We start from the raw sequence: 14,811 nt of genomic DNA, 5'->3' as shown, positions 1-14,811 counted from the left end.
TTATTAAAAGGGTTTAAATAACATGCATCTGACTGGTAAGTGATCACTGAGAATGAGCCACTTTCATGTTAAACATGTTATGTGGCAGAATATGCTAATGTCACAGCATGAGTTAGTCATCAACAACTTGTCTTGGTCTAATGACACATAGAGCACTGTGTCAGACCAAAGCAACTGCATTACATGTAATTTTGGGGTCAAGTTTCTCTGTGATCTAAGCCTAGGAATGTAATTTTCATTTAATGGTAAAGATACACGATAAAACCTTGAAAGCAACTGTTCACCTCTCTCAAAGTCACAACCAAAAATTACATAAGAAAAAAAATCCATTCAAGAATTATTCAGTATTCTGCAGATTTCTGAAAAGTCATATGAATATTTTCATATGATCATAACCTGCTCTCTGATGCAGGGTTGAACACCATTAACTATGACAACAATAAGTGGCAGAAAACAAATAATTGCTACAGACCGTTCTCCACTTTCTTATACACCAGATTCCTTTCTACCCTCAGGTTTTTGAATTTGATCAAAATCACCATTATCTTCCCCAGAGTACCATGACATGACCATGCCCAAGGGCCAGGTGGACTAAGGACTGAATTTTATGGGCCCCAAGCAATGGGAGGTGAGGAAACTCATAAAATTCCATTGGAAGGTGGGGAGTGGAGTGCTCATTGCCTTCCAGATGCCTTCCAATTTAGTCTGGCCTTCCTACCCCTTGCCAATTGAGGTCCTTAAGTGGCCAATTAAAGGCCACTTAAGGGCCTCATCCCACCTCCACCTCAATTTAATTGAAGACGGAGGGGCCTGCCTCCATGGGGAGAGATCACCTGGTAAAACCTGGCAGCCTCCTAGCCGGATCGGAAGGGGGCGTCCCTCCTTTGGCAGCAATCCAGGGCCCCTGGTGGGACTCCCGATGGCGAACGCCTCTCCCACCCCGGGAAGACACAATACACTCTCACCAACCCGACGCCCTACCCCTTCGCTGGGGCCTGCCTGAATGACCCCAGCAACCCCAACCCCACTCACCTTTCCCAGGGTTTCTGATCTCCTCGGTACTGCAGGGCCTCCTGCAGCACTGGCAGTGGCCACTGCTCCCAGTGATGCTGCCAGTACTGCAGAATTGCCAGCCCTCTGATTGGCTTGCAGCTCTTGGAGGCGGGAGCTCGTCCCTTAATGGGACGGCGCCCCCGATGGCAGGCAGTTAATTGCCTGCCCACCATGGAATTGCAATGCGGGCCGACAGAGTGCCGAGGCAGGGTCTCCCCACCTTCTGGCCCGCCGTCGAGACCCCTGTCACCAGACCAAAATTCAGCCCCATGTGTCTATGGGGGGACACTTGGGTAAGAGTGATCTTATCATAAAGTTTGGATTAGTATTGGAGACGTGAAAGGAACAATCTAAAGAACTTCTAAATTGGAAGAGTGCTAACTTCTATGGGATGAGACTGGATCCAGCCAGGGTCAAATGGAACCAAAGTCTGACAGGAAAAATTGTAATGGAACAGTGGATGATCTTTAAAGAGAAGATGCTTCAGGTGCAGACTGGGTACATTCCAACAAGGGCAAAAGGTAGGGGAACCTAAGCCAAGGCTCCTTGGATGATGATGGAGAAAGAGAATATATGATAAAATGAAAAAAAAGGGTGTATGATGCTTGTCAAGTGATTTCAGCAAGGGACACCCAAGCCAAATACAATAAGTTGAGAGAGGAAGTGAAGAGGAAATTAACACTGGCACAGAGAGAATATGAGAATAGAAAGGAAACCCAAAAATCTTCGACCAGAATGTAAATAATAAGCAAGTAGTATGAGGCAGGATGTACTATTAGGGACAAAGAGGGTGATGTATTCTTGGAGGTACAGGGTAAGGCTAGAATATTTAAGGTATTCATTTCAAAAGAGGATGCTGACAAGATATCGGAAAAAGAGGAGATGGTACAGTTAATGGATGGGGTGTAAACCAATAGGCAGGATGTACTGGAAAGGCTGGCTACACTTAGTGTGGATAAGTAGCCTAGTCCAGATAGCTTGCATCCAAGTTGCTAAAGGAAGCGGGGGTGGAGATAACGCATGGGCTTGGCATAATCTTCCAATCTTCCCTAGATAAGCAGTGGTGCCAGAGGATTGGAGCATGGCAAATGTGACATTCATGCTAGGATGCAAGGACATTCCTATGAATTATAGGTCAGTCAGTTTAACAGCAGTGGTGGGTAAGGTATTGGAAACAATAATTAGAGAAAAAAAATCAACAGACACTTGGAGAGGTTTGGATTAATTAAGGATAGCCAGCATGGATTTGTAAAAAGCAAGCCGTGCTTGACTAATCTAATTGAATTTTTTGATGAAGTAACAGAGAAGGTTGATGAAGAGAATGCAATGGATGTTGTCTATATGGATTTTAAGAAAATGTTCGACAAAGTATCAAATAAAAGGCTGGTTAACAAACTTGAGGCTCATGGAAGGGAAGAGTCAGTGTCAGCTCGGATAGAAAATTGGCTTAAGCCCCGGTCATTCCCCCAGGTATGGCTGCTATTTTTACTCCTTCATGTCGAAGGGGCACAGAGTTAAGCTAATCTGGCAGACAACTAGTTTAACCCATTGTCAGATCTGATTAGATCACACTAAGCACCATTGAGCCTTGCTCTCATGAGAACATAAGAAATAACAGCATGAGTAGGCCATTTGGCCCCTTAAGCCTGCTCCACCATTCAATAAAATCATGGCTGATCTGATCGTGGGCTTAACTCGATTTTCGTGCTTGTCTCCCATAACTCTTGACTGCCTTTAGATCAAAAATTTGTTTAGCTAAACCTTGAATATATTATTCAATGACCCAGCCTCCACTGCTCACTGTGGAAGAGATTTCCAAAGATTAACAACCCTGAGAGAAGAAATTCCTCTTCAACTGCATCTTAAATGGGAGACCCTTTATTTTGAAACTGTGCCCCCTAGTTCCAGATTCCCCCATGAGGGAAACATCCTCTCAGCATCTACCCTTCAGAATCTTATATGTTTCAATAAGATCATCTCTCATTCTTCTAAACTCCAATAAGTATAGGTCCAACCTGCTCAACCTTTTTCATAACACAGCCCCTTAATCCCAGGAATCAGTCTAGTGAACCTTCTCTGAACTGCCTCCAATGCAAGCATATTCCTCCTTAAATAAGGAGACCAAAACTGTAAACAGTACTCTGAGTGTGGTCTCCCTAACACCCTGTACAGTTTTAGCAAGCCTTCCCTATTTTTATACTCCATTCCCCTTGCAATAAAAGCCAACATTCCATTTGCCTTCCCAATTGCTTGCTGTACCTGCATGCTAACTTCTTCTGATTTATGTACGAGGACACCCAGATCCCTCTGTACTGCAGCATTCTGCAGTCTCTCTCTCCTTTTAAATGATGGTCTGCTTTTCCATTCTTCCAACCAAAGTGGACAACTTCACATTTTCCCACATTATGTTCCATCCTCCAAATTTTTGCCCACTCATGTAACCTATCTATATCCCTTTACAGAATTTTTGTGTGCTCCTCGCAACTTGCTTTCCTACCTATCTTTGTTCTGTCAACAAGTTTGGTTACAATACACTCAGTCCCTTCATCCAAGTAATTGATATAGATGGTAAATAGTTGAGGCCCCAGCACTGATCTATGTGGCTATGTGTACAGGAGGTGGTGACGTAGTGGTAAGTCACTAGACTAGTAATCCTGAGCTCAGGCCAATGCTCTGTGGACATGGGTTTGAATCCCATCACAGCAGATAGTGAAATTTGAATTCAATTCATAAATCTGGAATTTTTTTAAAAAGCTATTCTAATGATAACCATGAAATCATTGTCAATTGTTGTGAAAACCCATCTGGTTCACTGATGTCCTTTAGGGAAGGAAATCTGCCAGCCTACATGTGATTCCAGACCCACAGCAAGGTGGTTGATTCTTAAAATGGCCTAGCAAGCCACTCAGTGGCAACAAATGCTGGCCTAGCCCACGATGCCCACATCCTACAAAACAAATAGGAAAAAATTCCACTCGTTACAGTTTGCCAATCTATTTATTCTGACTTTCTTTTTCCTGTTAATTAGCCAATCCTCTATGCATTCTAACATATTGTCCCCAACATCATGAGCTCTTATCTTGTGCAGTAACCTTTTATATGGCACCTTACTGAATGCCTTTTGGAAATCCAAATTCATTACATCTACCAGTTTCTCTTTATCCACCATGCTTGCTACATCCACAAAGAACTCTAATAAATTTGTCAAACACGATTTTCTTTTCACTAAACATGTTGACTCTGCTTGATTGTATTATGATTTGCTAAATGTCCTGCTACTACTTCTTTAATTATGGAGTATAGCAATTTCCCAATGTCAGATGTTAGGCTAACTGGCCTATAGTTTCCTGCTTTCTGTCTCCACCCACCCCCACCCCCGCACCCGTCACCGCCCCCCACCCCCGCTTTCTTGAATAGAGGTGTTACATTTGTGGTTTTCCAATCCACTGGGACTTTTCCAGAATCTAGGGAATTTTGGAAGATTACAACCAATGCATCCACTCTCTACGCATGCCAATTCTTCTAAGAACCCAGGATGTAGACCAACAGATCCATGGGTCTTGTCAGCCTTTATTCCCATTAGTATTCCTAGTACTTTTTCTTTAGTGATAGTGATTGTTTTAAGTTCCTCCCTGTCTTTTGCCCCTTGATTTTCTGCTATTATTGGGATGCTTTTAGTGTTTTCTTCTGTGAAGACAAATACGAAATACTTGTTCAAAGTCTCTGGCATTTCCTGGTTTCCCATTATTAATTCCCCAGTCTCGTCCTCTAAGGCACCAACATCTGCTTTAGCTACTCGCTTCCTTTTTATATATTTTTAGAAGCTCTTACTGTCTTTTTTTTGATAGTTCTTGCAGGTTTACACTTATATTCTAATCTCTCCCTCCATTTTTTGGCATCCTCTGCTGGTTTCTAAAATTTGCCCAATCTTCTGGCCTACCATCGATCTTCACAGCATTGCACATCTTTTCTTTCAATTTGATACCATTCTTAACTTCCTTAGTTAGCCACAGATGATGCCTCCTTCTCGTAGGTCTTTCTTTCTCAATGATATATATCTTTTTTGAGAGTTGTCTGTCACTGATTATCTATTACCTTTTAACCCAGTCCACTGTGGCCAACTTTGTCTTGATATCTTTGTATTTGCCTTTATTTAAGTTTAAGGCACAAGTTTCAGCCCCAAATTTCTTACTCTCAAACTGAATGTGTAATTCTATCATGTTATGATCATTCTTGCCTATAGGATTCTTTACTCTAAGGCTCCTCTGCTCCTCCTTTACTCGTCTGACAGGACTGCTCATTATTCACATCCAACCTACCTTTACTCTCCAAAGTCCATGAATGTGTTATTGCCTCCCAAATTCATGATTATCTTTCATGCAACTCCATTTGAATCTCTCCAATCAAGTCCTTTTCACAGTAGTGACACACCCTGATCAAAGTCTCAAATGGCAACTTCTGTGACTGTAATGCACTATTTCCCCCTTGACTTTCCATCTAATAGGTTAAGGCACCTTTTGGTGCCTTTCCAAGGGCTTTCAGTATTTTAAGCACCCTATTCTGATATTCCCCTACAATTGGCCCCAAGAAGGAAGATGGGCACATTGGTTCCACATCCCAAGGATTCATTTACAGCCTCTCTTCTCTGAAAAAGTTGCATTAGACATTTCTTCCTCTCCCTCTTATCTATAAGATGTCAAATGGATGCATGTTAACTATGTTTTTCTAATTCAGCATGCAAAAAAACTTGAGTGCCCACAGAACTACTGATAGGTTTCTTGTTTAATTCAGTATCTTATGAAATATGTATGCATGATATGGAGGCAATAGTTGACTTACATAAGCACAATATTACAGTATGTGTCATTTCAGTGTCTTACTAAGAAAAGTGAGACTCAGCTCATAACAAATAAAATTCAGGAGCCAGTACTTATGTTGCAGTTTGGGGATCTGGATAATAGTCCAATACAATTTCACATAGAACTCTTAGTCTCACATATGGATGTGTGCTAATTTAAATTGAGATAGTATGGTAAGTTGCCAGTTACTAAGGCTTGTAGCACAGTACTTTGACAAACAATGCAGGATCAAAAAATGTGGCTGAGTTTCTTACAGCTAGATATGCAGCACATTAATATCAAGGACGACCTACTGGCTGGCCTTTTTGACTCATCTCAAAATGCTCTAGCCGTAATGATAAATACAACTCAGAATAAATCTCCATCTGAAACAATAGGTGGGGTCAGACTATGAGGGAGTGCCAAAAGATCTAAATTAGGTTTACAGTGCATACATGTAAACACACAAAGCGTGGTAAATATGATTGGTGAGCTGTAGGCGCAGTCACAAGGGAGTATGATGTTATGGAATAATGGAGATCTGGCTCATAAAAGGGCAGGATTGTGAACTAAATATTCCTGAATACAAGGTGTTCAGGAAAGATAGGGAAGGAAGGAAAGAAAGAAGGAGGGGTGGAAGTACTGATTAAGGAGAATATTACAGTGCTAGAGAGAGAGAGAATGTCCTGGAGGGGTCACGTACAGAATTATTTGGTTAGAGTTAAGAAACAATAGAGATGCCATTACACTACTGGGTATATTCTATAGGTCATCAACTAGTGGGAAAGATATAGAGGAGCAAATTTGCAGGGAAATTACAGAGGGGTACTAAAATTATAGCGTAGTGATAATTGGGGACTTTAATTTACAGAATCACAGAATTGTTACAGCGTAGAAGGAGGCTATTCAGCCCATCATGTCTGCACCAGCTCTCCGAATGAGCAAGTCACCTAGTGCCACTCCCCCACCTTCTCCCCATAATCCTGCACATTCTTCCTTTTCATATAACAGTCCCATTCCCTTTTGAATGCTTCAATTGAACAAATCTCAGGCAGTGCATTCCAGACCTTAACCACTCACTGTGTGAAAAAGTTTTTCCTCATGTCGCTTTTGCTTCTTTTACCAAATTCTTTAAATCTGTGCCTTCTCTTTCCCGATCCTTTCATGAGTGGGAACAATTTCTCCCTATCTACTCTGTCCAGACCTCTCATGATTTTGAATACCTCGATCAAATCACCTCTCAGCCTTCTCTTCTCCAATCCCAACTTCTCCAATCTATCTTCATAACTGAAGTTATCCTAATAGAGACTGTAATAGTCATAGTGTAAAGAGCACAGAGGGGGAAATGTGTTCAGGAAAATTTTCATGAGCAGTATGTATCTGGACTAACAAGGAAGAAAGGATTGCTGGAAGTGGATCAAGTGTCAGTAGGGGAACGTGTAGGGAACAGTGATCAGCATATCTAAGGTTTAGGATAGCTATGGACAAGGATAAGGAGCAATCTGGAGTAAAAATACTTAATTGGAGGAGGGCCAATTTTGGTGGGGCGAGAATGGATCTGTCCCCGGTAAACTGGAATAAAAGATTGGTAGGGATATCTGCAATGGAATAATGGGTTGCTTTTAAAGAGGAGACAGTTGAGATACCTTCCCATGAGGGGAAAAGGTAGGGCAAGCAAAGCCAAAGCTCCCTGAATGATGAAAGAGATAGAAAGATTTTAAAAAGTGTGCATATGATAAATGTCAGGTTGATAATACATGTGAGAAACAGGCTCAACGTAGAAAGTTAGTGTTGTGGGATCACATTAAGAGACTGTCAGTGGATTGTCACTGAAATAAGTGATGTCGCTTAACATATGACCAGAGAGCTGTGGGTGTAGACCAATAGAGTAAAGTGTGCATAGGTGCGCTCCTGTATTAGTTATGTGTATATATGTTCCAGTTTAAGTTACAATAAAGACCCACGTATTCTTCATATATTATTTGTATTCCTGTGAATCTTATAATAGTTCACACACAAAAGGAACAAATAATATAACAGTTAGGAGGGGAAGTGAAACAAGAAATAAGAGGCAAAGAGAGAAGAGGTAATAGAGAAAGTTGATGAGGGTAATGCGGTTGATGTGATGTATATGGTCTTCCAAAAGGCATTTGATAAAGTGTCACATAATAGGCTTGCCAGCAAAGTTGAAGCCCATGGAACAAAAGTGACAGTGGCAGCATGCATACGAAGTTGGCTGAGGGACAGGAAGCAGAGGAGTGGTAAATGGTTGTTTCTCGGTTTGGAGGAAGGTATACAGTGGGGTTCCCCAGGGGGTCAGTACTAGACCACTGCTTTTCTTGATATGTATTAATGACCTAGACATGGGTGTATAGGGCACAATTTCAAAACATGTAAATGACACAAAACTTGGAAGTATGATGAAATGTTAGGAGGATAATGATAGATTTCAAGAGGACATAGATAGGCTGGTGGAATGGGCAGACATGTGGCAGATGAAATTTAATGCAGAGTGAAGTGATGTAAAGTGATACATTTTGGTAGGAAGAATAAGGAGAGGCAATATAAAATCATGGATATAATTCTAAAGGGGGTACAGGAGCAGAGAGACCTGGGGGTACATGTGCACAAATTGTTGAAGGGCAAGTTGAGAAAAGGCATACAGGATTCTGGGCTTCATAAATAGAGGCATAGAGTACAAAAGGAAGAAAGTTATAATCAACCTTTATAAAACACTGGTTCAGCCTCAACTGGACTATCGTGTCCAATTCTGGGCACAGCATTTTAGGAAGGATGTGCAGGCTTTAGAAGATGTGCAGAAAAGATTCATGAGAATGATTCGAGGGATGAGGGACTTCAGTTACGTGGATAGATTGGAGAAACTGGAGTTGTTCTCCTTGGAAAAAAGAGAAGGTTGAGAGGATATAGACATTCAAAATCATGAGAGGTTTAGACAGAGTCAATAGAGTGAAACTGTTCCTTTTGGCAGAAGGGCCGAGAACCAGAGGACACCGATATAGGGTGAATGGCAAAAGAACCAACGACAACATAGGAAGGACTTTTTATGCAAAGAGTGGTTAGGATCTGGAATGCAGTGCCTGAGTGTGTGGTGGAGGTAGTTTCAATTGTGGCTTTCCAAAGGGAATTAGATAAGCACTGGACGAGGGCTACAGGGAAAGGATGGGGGAAATGGGACTAGCTGAATTGCTCTTGCAGAGAGCCTGCATGGACAAAAAAGGCAAAATGGTCTCCTTCTCTGTTGTAACCATTTTCTAATTCAATGCTTAGAATGGAATTGGGCTGAATGTTTCCTTTGCCCAAGAAGCGGCCCAAAAGGAAGCTTCATAAGCAATAGGCAGAAGTCTTTAAGCTTTTATTTATTTTCTAGTCCTCCAGTACTTTGTAGTATATGCTGTTACAAATTTTTGCTGGTATTTTTATGAAAACTGTTTTCCTTCTTCAAACAATAGATCACATTTATTTGCAATCTAATATTAATATTGAAGCTGAGTAGTGCCCGCCAGTTTACCATAGAGCCAAAAGTAACTTTTATTTAAATTTTTCCCAGTCTTGTTTTGAGGCCTGTTAGAAAAATCCAGCAGTGAGTTTTTTTTTTAATTGTCTTGCTGTCGCCCATTTCACACTGAAAAATGGGGCAGTAGAGGGGTGAAGATAATCCCCCATGTATTAAAATGGTTTACTCATGAAGCTCTTTGCAGGTGCATGTGACAATGCTGCCAGGTGCAAAGTGTATCTGTTTGTGCATCCTGATAAACAATGAAAGAGCTGTGAGATTGCTTTTGAAAGGTCAAAAGTAAATATGGAACCAGTGTATATGTAACATTTTGTGGTACAAATGCATGGCAAATGATACTATTGGGTTTGCTTTACTTTGGCAGCTTTCCAAAGCATACTATCTTCTTTGGTTTCTATGTCTAGGTCCTGCACACAACACTGGGTAAGCCTGGCAGTTCCTGCCAAGCATACTGCACTGTTGCCCTCTGGGGAGGTTGTCCTGGAGTGTCATACAGGGGAATCCTCCTAGCTTCCAAGATATACAGCAGCACTTACACTACGGCAGCTATCAAACAGGTGTTGTGGAAGCTGTGCTGCTCCATTACTAATGCACAGATTCTGTTTCCTGCCTAAATATGTTTTACCAACATGGTTTTGTTCTGTACAATCTTTGGAAAACCTACAATAGAAGAGATAATTTCACAAATCTCTGTTGCCAGTGCAGAGCTTTTCTCGGCAAGAGGGTGGGTTGGAGGTAGGGCAATAATGTTGAATCTTTGATCCATGCCCACGGCTGATGAGGTTTCATACCAGCTGCATCAATATTTTAAGAGCATTGACAGCCGTCGAAAAGACTGGAAATTTTTTTTTTACCAGCGTTAGCATTCATTCAGTTTTAAGTGGCTACCTGCCTTTAATGATCTCCTCCTTCTTTGATGAATTCCCAGTAATGTTGATCAAGTGTTTTACATAAATAATTCATTATGGCTCACTGTGGAAAGAATTACACTGACAACCAATTTAAGGTTGTCAGTAGGGCTCACAGTGTGATGCATTTGCAGACAGAAAGATCATGTACACATATTGCGCCTGTTTCAGCTGAACAAAATAAGTGACAGCCATTCGCTGGTTCATTCCTCAGGGCAATGCCTTGACCAATCAGAGTCAAGCTGCCTGCTTTAAATTTCAAATAAAGCTTGGCAGTTAACTGTCAGCCACTGTAAACTGGTGCATTCTCCATGGCAACACCTCTACCAATCAGATTTCACTTGCCAACCAATCAGCACTCTTTTCTCTTGCAGTATAAGTTGTTGTTTTCTTTACATGGGTTATTCTTGTGGATTGTCCTGATGAATGCAAGACGAAAAACTTTGACAAAATGTCTCTATTTTCAGCAATAACAGAGAGTCAACAACATATCGAATGAGATAAAGATACGTAATCTGTTGGCACTTTTGCTGATTGAATTGTTGCGTGTTTAAGCATTTTCTGTTTTGTTTCACATTTCCAGCACTTTTTTACGTGCATTCTACTGTGTTTGGGCTGCTGAACAAAGAACAGTAACTTCATAACAAGAGGGCTCAGCACTGAATTTTTAAAGTGGACCTAATACCAATTTCTTAGTACCGTACTGTTTAATTATAGCTTCTGCTTCCATTTAACCCATTACTATGCTTTTCTGGTCTTTTACAGCTTTCAGAAATTGCTAGGCCAGGGGCTGAAATGGCATTAACACATTTCCAGCTGTCACAGTATTTTGCTTTTGGTTAGGAATGAGCTGTCTTATATCTAAAATAAAGCCTTAAGAAGATTGAGTATTGTCCTTTTATGTGTTGGTTTAAGGCATGGGCACATGATGAAAGTTTACTGTCCATATAAAAATTCTAATTAAAATGATTTTAGAATGGTCTCAACCTAGTTACTTATGAATACAGGTTCACAGCTCAAAATTGAAAGGTGAAAGAAATAGTTGGTCAGCAAATAATAGTAAAGAATGTCATGAAGATACCATCAATCGATATATAGCTTTCAATCAAACGCTGTGATAAAATAAATTAATCTGATCTTTTACCACTGATGCTGTGTCCTACTATATCAAAATATGATGAACTCTTGCATGCCCGATATTAACCTTTGTTATTACAAACTCAAGACGACTATCTACTTCAAGCATCATTTTCTTTTCTGGAAAGCCCTTGGCATAGCTATTGAATGCTTTGCTTATTATTAAAAACAATGATATAATTTGGGAAAATATCACTGCACAAATGCTGCTGGACTGCTTATGTGGCTTTATGTGCTCTTATTCTGGTTCCCTGAGCAGGTTGTGTTTGTTTTGGGGAGTGGTTGGTGCTGCTGAATGCAAAGAAACATTGAACAATTAAATCCAAATCACCCTAAAACAGCAATGGTCTACCTTTAAAATTGCTGCTACATGGTGACTTACCTTGGAAGAAACACTCTTTATTGTCTACAATGTGGATTCTCTTTCTCTGTTGGCAGGCAGCACGATGCAGCTCACAGTGATTCTCATAAAACTCCCCATCGGAGCCACAAACTGGTATATAATTGGGCTTGCACTGCTGTATACATACACACTCCGGCAGCTCAGTCTCTTTACTGATGATACATTGTTGCCCACGGCCACAGTAGTTTTTTTCACAAGCTCCGTATAGACCATCGTGGCCATAGTACACTATATAAAAAAAAGAAAATATAAAGTTAAATCTGTATGTAGAGGGCTTCAAACACTACCATAAAACTGTAAAATTACCATTGTTTGATAGAGACTTTGCTTGGTACTTTTCATTGTGTACCCTATTTGTACGTGCGATTTTGCTTGCCTCAAGTTGTTGGACTTTAATACTGAAGAATGAAACTTCAGCAAATTCAAAATTTTCCTCTGGATTAAACATTTCTAGGTCAGATTAAACATTAAAGTCAGCTGTGGTTCAGTGGTAGCAGTCAGAAGATTGTGGATTCATGTCCCACACTACAGGCTGACACCCGAGTGCAGTAGTGAGAACTGTTGGAGGTGCCATCTTTTGGATGAGACATAAAGCAAGGTCCCATTCTGCCCTCTCAAGTGGATGCAAAAGATCTCATGGCTCTATTTTTGAAGAAACACAGGACAGTTCTCCCCTGTGCCCTGGCTAATATTTATCCCTCAAGCAATATGACAAAAACAGGGATTATCTGGTTATTATCTCATTGCAGCTTGTAAGACCTTATTGTGTGCAAACTGGTTGCTGCAATTCCTACCTTACAATAGTGACAACACTTTAAAAGTATTTCATATGGTGTAAATTACCCCACCAATGCAAACAATCCAAAACCGTAAAGGCAGCTCTATGGCATCTATATGACATTTCTATTTTCAACACCAGAATCTTTGTGACCTCAGACCAAGACCATTAATCCATTACTAAACTAGGGTTTTCTGCTGTAAACCTGTACCCATAAGTAACTAGATTGAGACCATTCTAAAATCATTTTATTTAGGTATCTTACTGCCAACAGCTAAAGTAAACTTTGACCCTGACCACGCTTTAAACCAGCATGTGAAGGGACAGCACTCAAGCCCCTTATGGATTATTTTTAGGAATGTAAAACAACTCAGACCAAAAGCAAACTACTGTGGCTGCTGGAAATCCAAAATATCAACAGAAATTCTAGAAATACTCGCCAGATCAGCAAGCATCTTTGGAGAGAGAAACAGAGTTAACGGGCTAGATTTTACGCAGGCGGCAGGGGTATCGATGCCGGGTCAGAAAGGCAAGGTGAACCCCGCCTTGGCCATTCTGGGGGACACCTGACCGCATTTTATGGCGCTGAGGAAGTTAATTGCACGGCACCAGGGTTCCCGTACCTTTAAGGACGGGGACGCCACCTCCAAGAGCTGCTGGCCAATCAGAGAGCCAACAGCTCAGCAGTCCCAGAAGCACCACCTGGAGCAGTGGCCACTACTGGTATGAGACCAAGAGCAGCACTTGGGCTTTGGACTGCAGTTAAGTGAGGCAGGCTCACCAGGGCCAGTCAGGCAGGCAAGTGGCGAGGTTGGGGGTGGTTGTTGAGGGCAAGGAGAGTGGTATGGGCGCAGGGGTGGCCTTTGCCACCGGGGACCCTCTGTGGGCCACAGATTGCCCAAGCAGGATAGCCCCCACCTACCCCAGCCCACAGGGAGGTGGCTTGGTGTTAATGGGCAGCCACCCCACAAGGTGGGCTCCCACCAGCCGCTGATAAAATACCAGCTGTGGTGGGAAGGGCCCTTAAGTGGTCTCTGGGCGGGAAGGTCATCCACGGCTTTCCTCCACCCCTGAAAAAATTGAATGTCAGCGGGAAGGCAATAGGCACTTCACTCCCCACCTTTCCTCGCTATTTTGTGGGCTCCCATGCCACCCTGACTATCCCCAGTGGGCTAATAAAATTCAGTCCAATGTTCCATGATAATGACTGTTTGTCAGAACTGGAATAAGTTAGAGATGTGGCCATAATCTAACAATATGCTCAAATATCCAAGGAATTGTTTATTTTCTTACTAGGTAGCAGAGAAGGCCTGTGAATAGAATTGAAAACTATCAACAAAACTAATCAAACATAAGGATGCATCTTGTGGCATTTGATAAGTCGAACCCGCCAAGCCTCCTTCCACAGCATCTTCCAAACCTGCGACATCTACCACCTAGAAGGACAAGGGCAGCAGACATATGGGAACACCACCACCTGCAAGTTCCCCTCCAAATCACACACCACCCTGACTTCCTTCACTGTTGTTGGGTCAAAAACCTTGAACTCCCTTCCTAAAAGCACTAGGGGTGTACCTACACCACACAGACTGCAGCGGTTCAAGGTGGCGGCTCATCATTACCTTCTCAAAGGCAATTACGGATGGGCAACAAATGCTAGCCTTGCCAGTGACGCTTACATCTCAGGAATGAATAAAAAAAAGTCATGTTGTTATTCACTGGTGAAACTCCATTTGGAATATTAATTACCCATTCTATCTTCAAAAGAACATTGATGTACCGAAATGGGTTAAAAGACAATGAACAAGAATGATACCAGGTCTAGTTCTCAAATTACAAGAGTAGATTCACAAAACTCGATTTGTTTTAATCACAGAACATAAAATTGAAGGGCAGGGGGACATGATTAACATATTTAAAATACTGAGAGGTACAGATGATGTAAATATAAGCAGGATTTAAGCACAGAAAAAAGAGGCTTAAAATTAACAAGCCTGAAATGAGGCTAATTAGAAGAATTTCCACTCCACATAGTAATGAATAAATAGGAAAGATTCCCATCAAAGGCAGTTCATGATGCGTCCCTCTGAAAACAAGCTGAACTAATATCTGGTTCAGAAGGGGCCTACAGGTTTTGGAAATAAGTATTGACAGAAATG

General features: G+C 41.5%; 1 protein-coding gene across 1 annotated transcript in view; it reads right to left on the bottom strand.

Moving 5' to 3' along the window:
• The window catches only part of LOC137375713 (follistatin-related protein 5-like), a 517,934-nt gene extending 505,612 nt beyond the window's left edge, over positions 1-12,322 (bottom strand). Inside the window, exons 1-2 of the mRNA XM_068043096.1 lie at positions 12,181-12,322; positions 11,854-12,102 (exon numbers count right to left, since the gene is read on the bottom strand). Coding sequence (XP_067899197.1) covers positions 11,854-12,102; positions 12,181-12,322 — 391 coding nt within the window. The remainder of the gene's footprint in view (positions 1-11,853; positions 12,103-12,180) is intronic.
• Positions 12,323-14,811: the final 2,489 nt, after the last annotated feature.

This window comes from Heterodontus francisci, chromosome 12 (assembly GCF_036365525.1).
Source record: "Heterodontus francisci isolate sHetFra1 chromosome 12, sHetFra1.hap1, whole genome shotgun sequence".
NCBI lineage: Eukaryota > Metazoa > Chordata > Chondrichthyes > Heterodontiformes > Heterodontidae > Heterodontus > Heterodontus francisci.
The sequence above is the reverse complement of the archived record's forward strand: the minus strand, read 5'-3'. Positions and strand labels throughout refer to the sequence as shown.